Below are 19,037 nucleotides of genomic sequence, written 5' to 3' on the forward strand. Positions count from 1 at the left end.
ACTGCAAGTATTGTTTACACAACAACTTGTTCAAGCAGTAACTGATGTATAGTTTGTAGACGACATGGAGCTGAAGGATGTGTACAACTGGAACTTTGGTTAGCAGAAAGAAGTTGACTAGGGACCAAGGGGACAATCTGTGTAAAACTGGAGGACAATTAGTGAAGCTACTGAATGTGTGCCAAATAGCATAAGCAGCAAGTGGTAGATAGAGCTAAGCAATCCCCAAACCTATGGATCAAATCTAAGCTTTGCAGTCCAGTAACACCCAGTCTTCAGTCGTGGTGGACAATTAAACAATTCACTGGAGCAGAGGCTCCACAAATATCTCTCTCCTAAGTAATGGGAGAGCCCAGCACATCACCGTGTGGGCGGCACAGTGGCACAGTGGTTAGCACTGCTGCCTCACAGCGTCAGAAACCCGGGTTCAATTCCCGACTCAGGCGACTGACTGTGTGGAGTTTGCACATTCTCCCCGTGTCTGCGTGGGTTTCCTCCGGGTGCTCCGGTTTCCTCCAACAGTCCAAAGATCTGCACGTCAGGTGAATTGGCCATGCTAAATTGCCTGTAGTGTTAGGTAAAGGGGTAAAGGTACGGGAATGGGTGGGTTACGCTTCGGCGGGTCGGTGTGGACTTGTTGGGCCGAAGGGCCTGTTTCCACACTGTACGTAATCTAATCTAATCTAATTGCAAAAGCCAGAAGCATTAGCAACAATCTTCAGCTGCAAGTGCCAATCTCAGTCTCCTTCAGAGACCCCAACCTCTCAGATGCCAGTCTTCAGCCAATCCAGTTCACTTCAAATGACATATAGAAACTATTGGAGGCACTGGTTACTGCAAAGACTATGGGCCCTGACAACATTCTGCCAATAGTACTGAAGACGTGCTTCAAAACTTGCCACTTCCCTAGCCAAGCTGTCCCAGTATAGGGGAGCAGGGTAACTTCAGAACTAGGGTTCCTCTGGGTGCAGGCCTGTCTTTAAAGATGACATAGGTGTGTAGAATGATGATCTTGTGGCAAGTGTTCTGAGTGTGGTGAGTTCTTCAAGAAACAGAGTGGAAGAATGAGGCTGGAATCAGGTGAGGGGCACCTTCAGGGCTGGTGGGTAATGAGGCAAGTTTGATAAGATACAGCTAAGCTCTTGCTGGCACTCACAGAGAAAAAAACTCAGATACTGGACAAAACTGACCCATAGCCAAAAAGCAACATCAGATTCAGGCCATTATTTTTCATAGGTATGAACACTTTTCAGCGATGCTGACATTCCATGGAAGAATAAACAAAAATGTGCTCTCCAAAAGAGTTGTTAAAAGCAGATTCATAGTAACTTTCCAAAGAGAATTAACAACAAAAAAAGTTTAGGGGTTGTGTGGCAAGAGCAGAAAAACTGGATTCTTTGAATAGATACTTCAAAGAGCCAGCATAGGTATGATGAGCTAAATGAGCTTCAAAATCGACGTTTCGGGCAAAAGCCCTTCATCAGGAATAAAGGCAGTGAGCCTGAAGCGTGGAGAGATAAGCTAGAGGAGGGTGGGGGTGGGGGTGGGGGTGGGGAGAGTGCAGCACAGAGCACAACAGGCCAGTGGGGGAGGAGATGAAGGCGATAGGTCAGGGAGGAGAGGGTGGAGTGGATAGGTGGAAAAGGAGCTAGGCAGGTCGGACAAGTCCGGACAAGACAAGGGACAGTGCTGAGCTGGAGGTTTGAAACTAGGATGAGGTGGGGGAAGGGGAAATGAGGAAGCTGTTGAAGTCCATATTGATGCCCTGGGGTTGAAGTGTTCCGAGGCGGAAGATGAGGCGTTCTTCCTCCAGGCGTCTGGTGGTGAGGGATCGGCAGTGAAGGAGGCCCAGGACCTCCATGTCCTTGGCAGAGTGGGAGGGGGAGTTGAAATGTTGGGCCACAGGGCGGTTTGGTTGATTGGTGTGGTGTCTCGGAGATGTTCCCTGAAGCGCTCTGCTAGGAGGCGCCCAGTCTCCCCAATGTAGAGGAGACCGCATCGGGAGCAACGGATACAATAAATGATATTAGTGGATGTGCAGGTAAAACATTGATGGATGTGGAAAGCTCCTTTAGGGCCTTGGATAGAGGTGAGGAGGAGGTGTGGGGCACAGGTTTTACAGTTCCTGCGGTGACAGGGGAAAGTGCCAGGATGGGAGGGTGGGTCGTAGGGAGGCGTGGACCTGACCAGGTAGTCACGGAGGAAACAGTCTTTGCGGAAGGCGGAAAGGGGTGGGGAGGGAAATATATCCCTGGTGGTGGGGTCTTTTTGGAGGTGGCGGAAATGTAGGCGGATGATTTGGTTTATGCGAAGGTTTGTAGGGTGGAAGGTGAGCACCAGGGGCGTTCTGTCCTTGTTACGGTTGGAGGGGTGGGGTCTGAGGGCGGAGGTGCGGGATGTGGACGAGATGCGTTGGAGGGCATCTTTAACCACGTGGGAGGGGAAATTACGGTCTCTAAAGAAGGAGGCCATCTGTTGTGTTCTATGTGGAACTGGTCTTCCTGGGAGCAGATACGGCGGAGGCGGAGGAATTGGGAATACGGGATGGCATTTTTGCAAGAGATAGGGTGGGAAGAGGTGTAATCCAGGTAGCTGTGGGAGTTGGTGGGTTTGTAAAAAATGTCAGTGTCAAGTCGGTCGTCATTAATGGAGATGGAGAGGTCCAGGAAGGGGAGGGAGGTGTCAGAGATGGTCCAGGTAAATTTAAGGTCAGGGGGGAATGTGTTGGTGAAGTTGATGAATTGCTCAACCTCCTCGCGGGAGCACGAGATGGCGCCAGTGCAGTCATCAATATAGCGGAGGAAGAGGTGGGGAGTGGTGCCGGTGTAATTACGGAAGATCAACTGTTCTACGTAGCCAACAAAAAGACAGGCATAGCTGGGGCCCATACGTGTGCCCATGGCTACCCCTTTGGTCTGGAGGAAGTGGGAGGATTCACAGGAGAAATTGTTAAGGGTGAGGACCAGTTCGGCCAAAAGAATGAGAGTGTCGGTGGAAGGGTACTGTTGGGGACGTCTGGAGAGGAACAAACGGAGGGCTTGGAGGCCCTGGTCATGGCGGATGGAGGTGTAGAGGGATAGGATATCCATGGTGAAGATGAGGCGTTGGGGGCCGGGGAAACGGAAGTCTTGGAGGAGGTGGAGGGCGTGGGTGGTGTCTCGAACGTATGTGGGGAGTTTCTGGACTGGGGGGATAGGACAGTGTCGAGGTAGGTAGAGATGAGTTCAGTGGGGCAGGAGCATGCTGAGAGAATGGGTCGGCCAGGGTGGTCAGGCTTGTGGATCTTGGGAGGGAGGTAGAACCGGGCAGTGCAGGGTTTCCGGACAACATTTCAACACCCCCTCCCACTCTGCCGAGGACATGGAGGTCCTGGGCCTCCTTCACCGCCGCTCCCTCACCACCAGACGCCTGGAGGAAGAACGCCTCATCTTCCGCCTCGGAACACTTCAACCCCAGGGCATCAATGTGGACTTCAACAGCTTCCTCATTTTCCCCTTCCCCCACCTCATCCTAGTTTCAAACCTCCAGCTCGGCACTGTCCCTTGTCTTGTCCGGACTTGTCCGACCTGCCTAGCTCCTTTTCCACCTATCCACTCCACCCTCTCCTCCCTGACCTATCGCCTTCATCTCCTCCCCCACTGGCCTGTTGTGCTCTGTGCTGCTCTCTCCCCACCCCACCCTCCTCGAGCTTATCTCTCCACGCTTCAGGCTCGCTGCCTTTATTCCTGATGAAGGGCTTTTGCCCGAAACGTCGATTTTGAAGCTCCTCGGATGCTGCCTGAACTGCTGTGCTCTTCCAGCATCACTGATCCAGAAATCTGGTTTCCAGCATCTGCAGTCATTGTTTTTACCACCTTGATGAGCTAAATGACCGTCTTAGTTATGCAGTTCAATAATTTGCTGATCCCCTGATCCTGATTGAATTCTGATTCAGAATAAAATTCAGGGCAGGTGCAAGTTTTGTACTCTTTCTGACTTTACCTTTGACTATAAGCCACATTGTACTTGGGTAACTGCTGCTGGTCTTTCTCCATGCAGGCTCACACTGCTGTATTCTACAGTCGTTTTCCTTGCACGAGAAGCTTTTCGGAAAGCATGCCTGAATGTTGGTGTGGAACAGAAATGGGCCCAGGTTATAAACCTGCTCTGGTTAACGTAAGTATCCAGCAGAAGTTAACAGTGCCAGCATGTCTCAACGAATTGTTTTTGGTCAGTTATCTCCTCAACAGATGGAGTATCTTTGGAATAGAAGCCTCCTCGATGATATTATAATGACAATAATCACAATCAGAAAACTGCAGCTTATTAAAGTTTCTTTCTGGTTGGTCCTCATTGTAAATATTGACAAGGAATGATCACTGTGAAAGTCCAATACGATGAGTCCTAATACATTTCAAATTTGCTTATATGATGGAGGAGACTCGCATGAATAGCAAACTCGCCTCTGTTGTATATTTATCTTCTGCTACAATTATGACAATTATAAATTATAACTGTTAAGACAATTGGAACATCCCAATGCATGTGCTTGAATGTGTGTTTTCACAAGCATTAATTTATTTTGCCAAATGCAGCTTTAACAATGAAACATCAGCATCCTTACGATTGAGTTTATTGATATGATCAGTTTGGAAGGGTGATGAGCTGATTTCTCACTTTGTCCCACTTGTCCATTGGTCAAAACAAAGTTTTAATTTAGAAAAGAAGGGATTTCAGTCTGCTCATTGTTTAATATCTGAAACAAGTCAGTTAGAATTTTCTCAAGTAAAAAATAAATGGATTTCAGTAAGGCCTTTGATAAAGTTCCACATGGCAGACTGCTCTGGAAGGTTAGATGGCATTGAATCCAGGGCGAGCTGGCAAATCGGATGCAAAATTGGCTTGATAGTAGGAAGCAAAGGGTAATAGTGGAAGGATGCTTGTTGGACAAGAGGCCTGTAACTAGTGGAGTACGTCTGGGGTCAGTGCTGGGCCTGTTACTGTTTATCGATATCAATGATTTGGATGAGAATGTACAAGATATCATAAGTAAGTTTGCTGATGACACTAAAATAGGCTGTATATGGATAGTGAGGAAGGTTAAGAGAAATTGCAGCAGGACCTTGATCAGCTGGGGATTTGGGCCAAGAATTGGCAAATGGTGTTTAATATAGATTAGTGTGAGGTCTTGCATTTTGGAAAGTCAAATCAACGTAGGAGTTTCATGGTGAATGGTAGGGTCTTAAGGAGTGTATTGGAACAGAGGGATCTTGGAGTTCAGGTTCACAGTTCTCTGAAAGTGGAGTCACAGGTAGACAGGGCAGTGAAGAAGGCTTTTGGCACACTGGCCTTCATCAGTCAGGACATTGAAACATAACTTCCCAACTTCTATACTCAGTTATACAGGATGTTGGTGAGGCCGCAATTGGATTATTGTGTTCAGTTTTGGTCACCTTGTAATGGGAAGGATGTTATTAAACTGGACAGAGTGCACCAGAAATTTACATGGATTTTGTCTGGATTCAATGGTCTGAGTTATAGGTTAGACAAGCTAGGATCATTTTCTTTAGAGCGTACAAGACTCGGGGAGGGGGGGTTCTTATAGAGGTAATAAGATCATGAGAGGCATGGATAGGGTGAATGCACTCAGTCTTTTTCCTATGGTTCGGGAATCAAAGTCTAGAAGGCATCAATTTAAGGTTAGAGGGGAAAGAATAAAAGGGAACCTGAGAGGCAACTTTTTTACACAGAGGCTGGTACACATGGAATGAGTTGCCAGCAGAAGTGGTTAAGGCAAGTACATTAGCAATATTTTAATTGGCATTTGGACCAAGACATAGATAGGAAAGGATTAGAAGGATATGGGCCAAGTGTAGGGAAATGGGGTTAGCATGGATGAACAATTTGGCCAACATGGACCAAAGGGCCTGTCTCCGTGCTGTAGGACTCTATGAATAGTTTATTACATGCAGACCATAGAAGATAAAAGATGTACAAATCATTTACTAAAGCTTTGAGCTGTAAAATTCTGCAGCGTTGTCTTTAAAGTACTTTGGCCAAATAGCTGTTAAATTTAGGAAAATATAATTATTCTTAGATACTTGGGGCTACGATGTTGTGGCCATAACGGAGACAAGGGTTTCACTGGGCAGGAATGGTTGCTTGATGTTCCAGGGTTTAAAATGTTTAGAAAGAACAGGGAGAGTGGAAAAAGAGGAGGGGGTGTAGCATTGCTAATCAGAGAGTGCATCACAGCTACAGAAACGAAGGTTGTTGAGGAAGGTTTGTCTACTGAGTCAGTATGGGTGGAAGTTAGGATCAGCAAGGGAACAGCATTGAAGGTTTTCTACAGACCACCTAATAGCAGTAGAGAAGTTGAAGATCTTATAGGTGGCCAGATTCTGGAATAATGCAAAAGTAGCAGGGTGGTTGTTATGGGTGATTTCAACTTTCCCAATATCGACTGGAACCTCCTAAGTGCAGATGGTTTGGATGGAGCCGTTTTTGTCAAGTGTGTTCAGGATGGCTTCCTTACTCAGTATGCAGACAGACCGACGAGGGGAGAGGCCATTTTGGATTTGGTGCTCTGCAATGAGCCAGGACAGGTGTCAGATCTCACGGTGGGAGAACACTTTGGTGAAAGTGATCACAACTGCCTCACATTTAGCATAGCCTTGGAGAGTGAAAGGAGCATTTACCAAGGGAAGATATTTAATTGGGGAAAAGGAAATTATGACGCTATCAGACAGGAGTTGGGAAGTACAGACTGGGAGCAATTATTCCACAGAAAGGGCACAGCAGACATGTGGAGACTATTTAAGGAGCAGTTGTTGCGAGTGATGCACAAATTTGTTCCTCTGAGACAGACAAGAAGGGGTAAGATGAAGGATCCTTGGATGACAAGAACAGAGGAACTTCCCGTCAAAAGGAAGAAGGCAGTTTATGTAAGGTGGAGGAAGCAAGGATCTAGCACAGCTTTAGAGGATTACAGGCTTGCTAGAAAGGAGCTCAGAAATGGACTGAGGAGAGCCAGGAGGGGGCACGAAAAATGCTTGGCAAGAAGGATTAGGGAGAACCCAAAGGCATTTTACTCATACGTGAGGAATAAGAGAATGATGAGGGAGAAGGTAGGGATAGCGGAGGGAACTCGTGCGTGGAGTCTGAGCAGATGGGGGAAGCCCTAAATGAGTTTTTTGCTTTGGTTTTCACCAAGGAAAGGGAACTTGTTGTAAATGAAAACTTAGAGGAGCTGGGATACAATCTTGACCAGGTCAAGATTAATGAAGTTGATGTACTAGAAATTTTGGATACTTTATGATTGATAAGTCCCCAGGGCCAGACCAGATTTATCCTAGGCTGCTCCAGGAAGCGAGAAAGGAGGTTGCTAAGCTGCTGGCGAGGATATTTGCCTCCACACTCTCCACAGGAGTCGTACCGGAGGATTGGAAGGAGGCGAATGTTGTTCCCTTTTTTCAAGAAGGGTAATAGGAAGTCCCTGGCAATTACAGACCAGTCAGTCTTTATGTCTGTGGTCAGCCAAGTTTCAGAAAGAATTCTGAGGGATAGGATTTATGACTATTTGGCATAGTGTGATTAAAGGCAGTCAGCATGGCTTTGTGAGGGGCAGGTCATGCCTCACAAATCTTATTGAGTTCTTTGGGGAGGTGTCAAGACAGGTCGACGAAGGTCGAGCAGTGGATGTGGTATATATGGACTTCAGCAAAGCATTTGATAGGGTTCCCCATGGTAGGTTCAGTCATAAAGTCAGGAAGTATGGGATTCAGGGAAATTTAGCTATCTGGATTCAGAATTGACTGGCTGACATAAGGCAGAGAGTGGTTGTAGATGGAAAGTATTCTGCCTGGAGGTCAGTGTTGAGTGGGGTCCCGCAGGGCTCTGTTCTTGGGCCTCTGCTCTTTGTAGTTTTTATAAATGACTTGGATGAGGAGGTTGAGGGGTGGGTTAGTAAATTTGCAGATGACACAAAGGTTGGAGGTGTCGTCAATATAGAGGGCTACTGCAGGCTGCAGTCCGACATAGACAGGATGTAGAGCTGGACTGAGAAATGGCAGATGGTGAACAACTTGGATAAATGCGAAGTGATGCATTTTGGAAGGTCGCACTCGAATGCTGAATATAGGATTAAAGACAGGATTCTTGGCAGTGTGGAGGAAAAAAGGGATCTGGGCGTGCAAGTACATAGATCCCTCAAAGTTGCCACCCAAGTGGATAGGGTTGTTAAGAAAGCATATGGTGTTTTGGCTTTCATTAACAGGGGGATCGAGTTTAAGAGCTGCAAGGTTTTGCTACAGTTCTAACGAGTCCCTGGTGAGACCACACTTGGAATATTGTGTCCAGTTCTGGTCGCCCTACTATAGGAAAGATACAGAGGCTTTGGAGAAGGTGCAAAGAAGGTTTTCCAGGATGCTGCCTGGACTGGAGGGCTTGCCTTATGAAGAAAGGTTGAATAAGCTTGGACTTTTCTGTCTGGAGAGGAGGAGGAAAAGAGGAGACTTGATCGAGGTGTACAAGATAATGAGTGGAATAGATAGTCAATAGCCAGAGACCTTTCCCCAGGGCAGGATTGACTGGTACGAGAAGTCATAATTTGAAGATATTAGGAGGAAGATATAAAGGAGATGTCAGAGGTAAGTTCTTTACGCAGAGGGTTGTGAATGCATGGAATGCGTTGCCAGCTGTGGTAGTGGAAGCAGAGTCATTGAGGACATTTAAGCGTCTGCTGGACATGCACGTGGATAGCAGTGAGTTGAGGGGTGCGTAGGTTATGTTATTAAATTTTACATTAGAATTAAATCTCTGCACAACATCGTGGGCCAAAAGGCCTGTTTTGTGCTGTACTTTTCTATGTTCTATATCCAAATGTTGTTCTGTAGCTGAAGTCACTTTGCATGCATTCTTGGCTCTGAGGTGTTTTCCTGGATCAATTATGGCTGGCATACATCACTTCTCTGGAGACAGTGATGTACAGTTTGAATTCTACTTCAGGAACATTCCATTTGTGGTGGAAATTCCAATAAAATCCACTGTTGCTGGGACCTTTGTTGTTTGTAATATATATATAAATGATCTGGAGGAAAATATAGGTTGTCTGATAAGTATGTTTGCGAATGACACTAAAATTGGTAGAGTTGCAGACAGTGAGGAGGATTGTCAAAGGATATAGATAGATTGCAGATTTGGGCAGAGAAATGGCAGATGCAGTTTATCCTGGACAAATGCAAGGTGATGCATTTTGGAAACCTGTACAATGAATGGCTGAACCCTGAGGAGCATTGACAGAGGAATCTGGGCGTACAGGACCACAGATTCTTGAAAGTAGCAACACAAGTGGATAATGTGGCCAAAAAGGTATTTGGGATGCTTGCCTCCACTGGCTGGGGCAGCAAATGTCAAAGATAGAAAATTATATTGCAGCTGTATAAAATTTAGTTAGGCCAGGATTAGAATATTGCGTGTTGTTCTGGTTGTCACACTACCAGAAGGACATGGATGCTTTGAGAAGGTGCAGAGGAGGGTGACAAGGATATTGCCTGGAGGGTTTAGGTCTTAGAGGTTGGATAAACTTGGATTGGTTTCACTGGAAGCTTAAGGGTGGTCTGATCAAGGTCTATGAAATTATGAGAGGCACAGATAGGGTAGATAGCCAGAGACTTTTTCCTATGGTGGAAAGGTCAACTGCAAGATAGCGCAGGTTCAAGGTAAAAGGGGGAAGGTTTACGGGAGAAGTGTGGATAAAATATTTCACACAGAGGGTGGTGCGTGCACACTGCTAGTGGAAGTGGTGGAAACCGGTACGTTTGCAGTGTTTAAGCCATATCTTGATAGACCCATGAATGGGAGTCAAACAGTGGGATAGAAACTATGCATAGGCAGTAAGTCGTGGATCTAAATAAGGATTAGGAAATGGTGCAGGCTTGGTGGGTAGAAAGGGCCTGTTTCTGTGCTGTATTGTTCTTTGTACCTTATTTCAGTGTATCATAAAATTTCACATTTTATCCCAAGCACAGGAAGATCCAAAATAACTTTTACTTTCATTTCTCAAGGTGTCACTTGTGTGGCCCAAAAAGTCTCATTTAATTTGGCAAATTCACCATTAACTAGATCTATAATCAAATTGCCTCTTTGTAGCCAACCAGACAGTTCAGTCAAGCAGTATAAGTGTTCTTCCTTTGTTTCGCTGAATACAGTTGAGTTGTTAAGTTATATAGTACTTCAATTACTTTATTAGTTAATTATTGGAACATTATTGGTACATTTTTCATTCCAACTACATGACTTTTTATTAGTAAAGTCCATAACTGTTACAAAAGTTGGTATTTCTTTGGTTCTGTCAATCAACAGGACTTGCCAATTTTACTTTTAGGTTACCAATTTTATTGATGAATTATGTGGGTCTGGTTCTTTCAAAGCAATTCTCCAATCTTGGAATAGGACACGAGTCTGGTTTTGTAACCACATTGATCTTGTCAATACAGAATGTTTGCGAACAGTTCGGTTTCTACAGCATCACAGTAGGTGAGCTTTGTTCATTAATATCGTTGTCTATCATGAATTTATTCTTTTCCCTCTTGAGGTAATTTCTCTGGATTGAGTCTGTAAGGGTGTTGTTTATAGGTAATACATTCCCCACATTAATGTAATGAACGTTTAATGGTGACTTTCCTGGCCAGTTCCCATAAAATTGATGTATGATTTTGTAAAGTCCTTTGTAAATCATTTTAATAGTTTTATGGATGATAAAATATTATGCCATCTAATGAGTTTTGAGAAGATTTGTAGCTCAGATTGAGTTTCTGGACGTAGGTTTGCTTGCTGAGCTGGAAGGTTCGTTTTCAGACATTTCGTCACCATACTAGGTAACCTCTTCAATGTTTGAAAGCGAACCTTCCAGCTCAGTGAGCAAACCAACATCCAGTATGCCATCTAATCTTTAAGTACCTCCATTGTATGTGACCTTATTACAGGAGCATCAATGCCTGACTTTTCATGGTCTGCTTCATTCTTTTATTAGGTAAAAACCACTCCCCACCTCTTCCTCCGCTACATTGATGACTGCATTGGCGCCACCTCATGCTCCCGCGAGGAGGTTGAGCAATTCAACTTCACCAACACATTCCACCCTGACCTTAAATTTACCTGGACCATCTCTGACACCTCCCTCCCCTTCCTGGACCTCTCCATCTCCATTAATGACGACCGACTTGACACTGACATTTTTTTACAAACCCACCGACTCCCACAGCTACCTGGATTACACCTCTTCCCACCCTACCTCCTGCAAAAATGCCATCCCGTATTCGCAATTCCTCCGCCTCCGCCGTATCTGCTCTCCGGAGGACCAGTTCCACCTGGGACACAGAACACACCAGATGGCCTCCTTCTTTAGAGACCGTAATTTCCCTTCCCACGTGGTTAAAGATGCCCTCCAACATCCCGCCCTCAGACCCCACCCCTCCAACTGTAACAAGGAGAGAACGCCCCTGGTGCTCACCTTCTATCCTACCAACCTTCGCATAAACCAAATCATCCGCCGACATTTCTGCCACCTCCAAAAAGACCCCACCACCAGGGATATATTTCCCTCCTCACCCCTTTCCGCCTTCCGCAAAGACCTACAACCCACTCTCCCATCCTGGCACCTTCCCCTGCCACCGCAGGAACTGTAAAACCTGCACCCACACCTCCTCCCTCACCTCCATGCAAGGCCCTAAAGGAGCCTTCCACATCCATCAAAGTTTTACTTGCACATCCACCAATATCATTTATTGTATCCATTGCTCCCGATGTGGTCTCCTCTACATTGGGGAGACTGGACGACTCCTAGCAGAGCGCTTTAGGGAACATCTCCGGGACACCCGCACCAATTAACCACACCGCCCTGTGGCCCAACATTTCAACTCTCCCTCCCACTCTGCCGAGGACATGGAGGTCCTGGGCCTCCTTCACTGGCGGTCCCTCACCACCAGACGCCTGGAGGAAGAACGCCTCATCTTCTGCCTCGGAACACTTCAACCCCAGGGCATCAATGTGGACTTCAACAGCTTCCTCATTTCCCCTTCCCCCACCTCACCCTAGTTCCAAACTTCCAGCTCAGCACTGTCCCCATGACTTGTCCTACCTGCCTATCTTCTTTCCCATCTATCCACTCCACCCTCCTCCCTGACCTATCACCTTCATCCCCTCCCCCACTCACCTATTGTACTCGATGCTACTTTCTCCCCACTCCCATCCTCCTCTAGCTTATCTCTCCACGCTTCAGGCTGTCTGCCTTTATTCCTGATGAAGGGCTTTTGCCCGAAACGTCGATTTTACTGCTCCTCGGATGCTGCCTGAACTGCTGTGCTCTTCCAGCACCACTAATCCAAATTCATTCTCTAATTGTTCTGACATTTTAATTTTAATTCCTGTTGGTCTGCTATTCTAAATACAGTTTTCTCCTGACTTTCATGCTTATAATATTTAGTTAGAATATTATGATGACACATTCACTGATCCTTTTTCCTCCTGTCTAGATTATTTTCTACATAATTTCCATATTGAATTTCTTTTTGATTTGATAAGGTCCAGTGAACATTGTTTTTAATGGTTTCTCAGAGACAGGTAACAATACAAACACTTTGTCTCCAGCAACAAAATTTTAGCTTTTTAATCTGCTCAAGTTTTCACTGTTTGTCGAGAACTCTTTTGAATGCTTCTTGGTCAATTCACGTAAGTTGTTTAGTTTTCTCTGAAATTAAAAACCCAGACTGGAGGTATAATCTCTAAGTTCTGGCTTATCTTATTTTAAAAATCAATTTAAGTAGTCCTCTCAACTCTTTGAGAGTATCACTCAAAAAGACTGAATGCTGTAGCCTCATTAGAAGCACCCCTAATAGCAAACAGTCATAGAATTAGAATTAAACTTTATTGTCACGTGTACTCAGAGTGCAGTGAAAATTTCATACATTGCCACTTACAGCCATCTCAGGTACAAAGGTACTCTAGGTATAGCTTGTTTAGTTACAGATCTTAGAGAATAGAGAAATAAAATGTCCAGCATTGCAGAAATAAAAGTTCAGAACCACAGTCTTCCAACCTAGACCACACTGGTACCTAGCCTCCAATCTGCACTGGGTCTTGGCTCCAGACCGCGTCGGACTTCACCTGAGGATCATGAGGCTGGGAGATTGCTTCATTCTGCCATGCCAGACAAGGAGGATGCCGGGCCGGGAGGCCGCTACGGGAAGACACTGTACCAGGCTGGGAGGTTGCCATTGTCATGCATGATATGGGGAGCTGCTATGCCAGGCTGGGAGATCCCATGCTGGGAGACTGCTGTGCAAAGCTGGGAAGTTGCCACGCCACATTAGGAAGCTACCGTGCCAGGCTTGGAGGTTGCAAGTCATTGGAAGCCGGGAGTCATCGCTAGAGGCTGGGAGAGAAGGGAAAAAACACTAAGGGGGTGATAAGAAAGGGAAGAAAAGAAGAGAAAGAGTGGACGAGCTCCGGCTGGAATGTCCTGATCCGGCTGGAGTGACCTAATCTGCTGCAATTTTACACCTAACAATGGAATTCCTTCATCCCAATACTGACCCTCATAGCTGATTCCCAAATTCCCAGAGGGCAGTTCCGAGTCAACCACATTCCTGTGGGTCTGGAGTCACACGTAGGCTAGACCAGGTAAACATGACAGATTTCTTTCCCTAAGGGACGTTAGTGAACGAGATGAGTTCTTATGATAATCGACAGTGATTCATGGTCATCATTAGGCTGTTTAATTCCAGATATGTATTGAATTCAAATGTCACCATCTGCCCAATTATGAAGAAGGGTTACACCTGAAACGTCGATTTCTCCACCTCCTGATGCTGCCTGGCTTGCTGTGCTCTTCCATCCATCTGCTTGTTTGCCTTGGATTATAGCATCTGCAGTTTTATTTGTCTTTAACCATCTGCCATGGCACGATTCGAACCCAGGTCCCCGGAGCATTACCTGGGTCTGTGGATTAACAGTCCAGTGATAATAACACTAGGCCATTGCCTCCCATCTTAATGCTATCTTTCCAATTGTGGGTGATAACTGGAAGATGCAAGTTGTTTTATTCCCAAACTTAATGTTTTCTCTTCTCTTGTCATAAAATCCCACAATCTAAACAAGCTTCCATTAACTTTCCAGGAGGTTTCCATGCTGCTCTCTGATATGCACTGATTTAAAGTCATAGTTCCAAGAAGACTGATCTAGTTAATTATTAAACCCCTTGAACACAAAATAGACCAACACCAAATGCCACAGATTTGGAATCCAAACATTCAAAAGAACATTGTATTAATACAAATAAATTACATAACTTTCCTTAGCACAGAGCATGATGCCTGAAACACATTAGTACTGTGTTTGCTCTGATGATGGGAGTCTGAATGCTGCACTTGCATGTGGTGAACTGCGTACATGGGTGGGGATCCTGGATATAGGGAATTGAGCTGCTGTGCATTCCAAGTGTTAGGTTAAAGGTTGTAAAAGGTGAGGGGGAGAGAGGTGTGTGAGGGTTGGATGGATGTGCAGAGATGGAATGTAAATATGAGGACAGAAAGAGTGAGGGTTGATGTTGAGGGTTCGAAAGTTCTTGTATGCAGAGTGGCAATAAGTCAATTAACAAATCTGTAATTGAAAGTGATAGTAACCATGAAATTATTAACGATTCTCACACAAAAACCATCTGGTTCACTAATGTCCTTTCAAAGAAAATCTGTCACTGTTACCTGGTCTGGCCTACATATGACTTCAGGCACATAGCATTGTGATTAACTCTTAATAGCCTTTTTAAATGGCCAAGCAAGACTCTTGGGTCAAGGGAAATTTGTGATGGGCAAAGTAAGGCCCACATTCAATGACAGAATAAAGAAAACAAAAGCTAAAATGGTGAGATATCAGAAACCCAAAGTCTACTGTTTTGAAAGACTGTAAACTTATGGATCACATGGAATACAGGAAGAACTAGCTATTTGGACAAAGAGCTGGCTTGAAGATAGAAGACAGAGGTGGTGGTGATGGAGGGTTGCCTTTCAGACTGGAGGCCTTTGACCAGCAGTGTGCCACAAAGATTGGTGCTGCGTCCACTGCTTTTCGTCATTTATATAAATTATTTGGATGTGAACATAGGGGCTATGGTTAGTAAGTTTGCAGGTGACACTGCAAAGGTGTAGTGGACAGCAAAGAAGATTATCTCAGAGTACAGCGGGATGATCAGATGGGGCAGTGGGCTGAGGAGTGGCAGATGGAATTTAATTTGCATAAGTGTGAGGTACTGTATTTTGGAAAGGCAAGTTAGGGCAGGACTTATACACTTAGTGGTAAGGACCTGGGGAGTGTCGCTGAACAAAGAGACCTTGGACTGCAGGTTCATAGTCCCTTGAAAGTGGAGTAGTACGTAGGTAAGATAGTGAAGAAGGCATTTGGTATGCTTTGCTTTATTGGTCAGAGCATCGAGTAAAGATGCTGGGAGGTCATGTTACAGCTGTACAGGAAATTGGTTTGGCCATTTTTGGAATATTGCGTGCAGTTCTGGTTTCCCACCAATTGGAAGGATGTTATGAAACTTGAAAGGATTCAGGAAAGGTTTACAACAATGTTAACAGGAGTGAAGGGTTTGAGCGATAGGGAGAGGTTGAACAGGTGGGGCTGCTTTCCCTGGAGTGTCAGAAGTGGAGGAGTGAACTTAGAGGTTTATAATGTCATGAGAGGCATGGATCGGGTAAATAGACAAGGTCTTTTCTCTGGGTGGCAATGCCTAGAACTAGAGAGCATAAACTTAGGGTGAGAGAGGAAAAAATTAAAAGGACCTAAGAGGCAACTTTTTCACAGAGGGTGGTGAATGTATGGAATGAGCTGTTAGAGGAAGTGGTGGAATTTGGTACAATTACATTTAAAAAGGCATCTGGATGGGTATATGAATAGGAAGGATTTAGAGGGATATGGGCCAAGTTCTGCCAAATAGGACTAGATAGGACCATTTGCTAGACATGCACACGGACAGCAGTGAATTGAGGGGTGCGTAGGTTAGATTATTTTATTTTAGATTAGAAATAATCCTCAGCACAACATCGTGGCCCAAAGGGTGTGTTCTGTGCTGTACTTTTCTATGTTCTATGTCCTATTAGTTTAGGAATCTGGTCAGCATGGATGAGTTGGACTAAGGGTCTGTTTCTGTGCTGTGCATCTCTATGACTTCCTTGCTTTTATACTTTAACATCTATTTATAAACCCAAGAATCTTGTAAGCCTTCTTAACAACTATTTCAACATGTCTGGCCATCTTCAGAGAATTATGTATGTGAACCACAAGGTCTCTCTGCTCTTATATGCCCTTCAAAGTTGTAACGTTGAGCCTGCATCTATCAAAAAACACATCGAATTAGACCCCATCTACCACCCCACTGAGAAAAACAGGAAATGACATCACAATAGAAAATGACATCACCAACCCAAGGAAACCCAAACCTATAAATAGAATGCAGGAATTATCAACAGTGCTTCACCTGGAGGCCCACTGAAGATGTTATCTAGTAAGGTGATGAAATGTCTGGAAATGAACCTTCCAGTTCAGTGAGCAAACCTACATCCAGAACCTCAATCTGAGCTACAAATCTTCTCAAAACCCACTATTCTCCCTAGCTTAGTGTTATCTGCACATTTAGAGGTTTTGCACTCCATCTCCAAATCATTCATGTAAATTAGAAAAGGAAGGGTCCCAACATTGATCCCTGGGGAACATCACTTTCAACTTGTCTCCAATCTGAGAAATGCCCATCTATACCTACCCTCTGTTTCCTATTTTTTGTCAACTTTTAGTCCATGCTGCCAAGGACACATCAGTCCCAAACATTTCTAATTTGCTAACCAACCTTAAAACTTGGCACCATATCAAATGCTTTCAGAAGTCTAAATATACAACATCTGCAGCACTATCCTCCATTCACTGCCTGTGTTACCTTATCAGAGAACTCGATGAAATTTGTCAAGACAGGATCTGACCTTGACAAAGCCATGTTGACTGTCTAGTATTAACTTATTTTTCTCTAAGTGTATATTTACCTGAACCCATATTATAATCTCCATCAGTTTTCACCCTATTAATGTCAGCTGACGGTTCTGTCATTTCCTGGGTTACGTTTGCCCCTTTCTAAACAATGGCGTCATATTTGGAAACTCCTGTACCCCAGGACTAATCTATGTTCAGAGAAGTCTGAAATCCTTTTTATCAACGGCTCTGCGGACTGCTTCCTTAACTTTTTCAGCAATCTAGGATGTTTACAGTCAGGGCTGGTGACTTCTGTACATGGACTGTCACCAGCCTTTTTAGCACCTTTTATTTTTAATCACTATACTGCTCAGTTGCTCAACCCTCATGTTTTCAACTGGGCCATTGTCACCATTTTCTAATTTGGAAAAGACAGAAGCAAAGCACTAATTTAATACCTCAACCATACCCTTTGTTTCAGTGAGCAGTTTACCTTGCTTGTTCCTTATGGGCCACTCTATCCTTCACTAATCTTTTACTATCAATGTGTTTGAAGAATATTTTGCTGTTTTAGTGGAGCCTGCCACCTCATGCCTTCTCTTAGCCTTCCTTATTCCAGCCTTAGCCTCTTCTCTGTATTTGAGATACTCTTCCTAACTTCTGTTGCTATTTTTATTCCAGTATGCATCATATGCCTACTTCTCCCTCCTTACCTCCTCCTCATATCCTTAGACATTTAGGGTACTGTAGCATTGGGTACCTTGTATTTATTTCCCATGGGTATATACCTAACTTGCACCCTGTTCATTTTTTTTAAATACCCCCATTTTCAGCTATTGTTTTATCCACCAAAATGCATTTCCAATCAACGTGCTCCAGTTCAACTTTTTGACCCCTAAACTCTGCCCTTTTCAAGTCTGGGATCTTAGTCATTGACTAATTTTTATCCTTTTACAATTTAATATTATGATTGCTATTTTCAAAATGCTCCTCTGATATCTTCCACTTGACCTACCTTCTTTCCTGCCAGCACAGCTCCCTGCCTGGTAGGATGGGAAATATACTATTACAGAGAGTTCTTCTGCACACATTGCAAGAATTTCTCTCCTTCCTTGCCCCAAACACTAACTTTATTCCAGGGTACCCTAAGATATAATTGAAATCACCAGTTATCACAACCCAGCTTGTCCTGCAGATTTCCATAATCTGCCTACATATGGTCTCTTCTACTTCCATCCCACAATTTGGAAGGTTATAATAAATACCCAACAAGGTCACCACTCCTTTCCTGTTTCTCTCCTCCAACCATGTAGATTCTAATTCAGGAACTGCATCTCCATTCAAGGGTAATAATACTAACTTTGACCAAGATTACTGCACTTCCTCTCTCTTTACCAACTCTGTGTCTACAAAAAGCCTTATAACCTAGGATGTTAAATATCCTGAAGAAGGGCTTATGCCCGAAACGTCGATTCTCCTGTTCCTTGGATGCTGCCTGACCTGCTGCGCTTTTCCAGCAACAAATTTTCAGCTCTGATCTCCAGCTTCTGCAGTCCTCACTTTCTCCTGTTAAATATTCAGTCCTGTTCAGGCTTGAGCCACGTTTCTGTCAATGCTACTATGTATACCTCCCTAGAGCAGTTTCTGCTTCCAGTTCCCCAGTTTTGTTCATTGTGTCCTTTGGAAGGTGACCTCTTCGTGTTCACTGTTAACACTTATGCCTTCCCTCACTTCTTTTTCCCTGTACCCCGTCTTGTCTCATTTGCCCTCTGCCTTACATTTTTAACTCCACCTGCACTGTACGATTTATGCACTCAGCCAGGAGGTCAGGTCTTTTTCTGTTCAGGTGAAACCCCTCTCTTCTGAACAACTTCCTTCTACAACATCCCTCAACCATACATTTACCTCCCTGATCTGACTTGCTTAAATTGTGAAGCTCGTCACACACGTAGTATTTCTGAGATTACTGCCTTGGGGATCCTGTGTTCCACCTACTCTCTAAAGCATGAAACTAAGTCTGCATCTCCAAGCATCTCCCTATG

General features: G+C 44.6%; 2 protein-coding genes across 6 annotated transcripts in view; one reads left to right on the forward strand and one right to left on the reverse strand.

The window, feature by feature from the left end:
• LOC122561367 (musculoskeletal embryonic nuclear protein 1-like) overlaps positions 1 to 19,037 on the reverse strand; it is a 173,752-nt gene that overhangs the window by 68,085 nt on the left and 86,630 nt on the right. The gene's annotated exons all lie outside the window — the stretch shown is intronic.
• The window catches only part of rft1 (RFT1 homolog), a 101,304-nt gene that overhangs the window by 4,956 nt on the left and 77,311 nt on the right, over positions 1 to 19,037 (forward strand). For all 4 annotated transcript variants that reach the window (XR_015759355.1, XM_087994032.1, XM_043713123.2 and 1 more), the window contains one exon: positions 4,039 to 4,155. Coding sequence is in view for 3 of the 4 variants with exons in the window: in XM_087994032.1 (XP_087850158.1) it covers positions 4,039 to 4,155 (117 nt within the window). In the remaining variant the exon portion in view is untranslated. The remainder of the gene's footprint in view (positions 1 to 4,038; positions 4,156 to 19,037) is intronic.

The sequence above is a fragment of the Chiloscyllium plagiosum genome, unplaced genomic scaffold (assembly GCF_037043375.1).
Source record: "Chiloscyllium plagiosum isolate Xiang-an unplaced genomic scaffold, Cpla_swu_hap1 HiC_scaffold_14, whole genome shotgun sequence".
Taxonomy (NCBI): Eukaryota; Metazoa; Chordata; class Chondrichthyes; order Orectolobiformes; family Hemiscylliidae; genus Chiloscyllium; species Chiloscyllium plagiosum.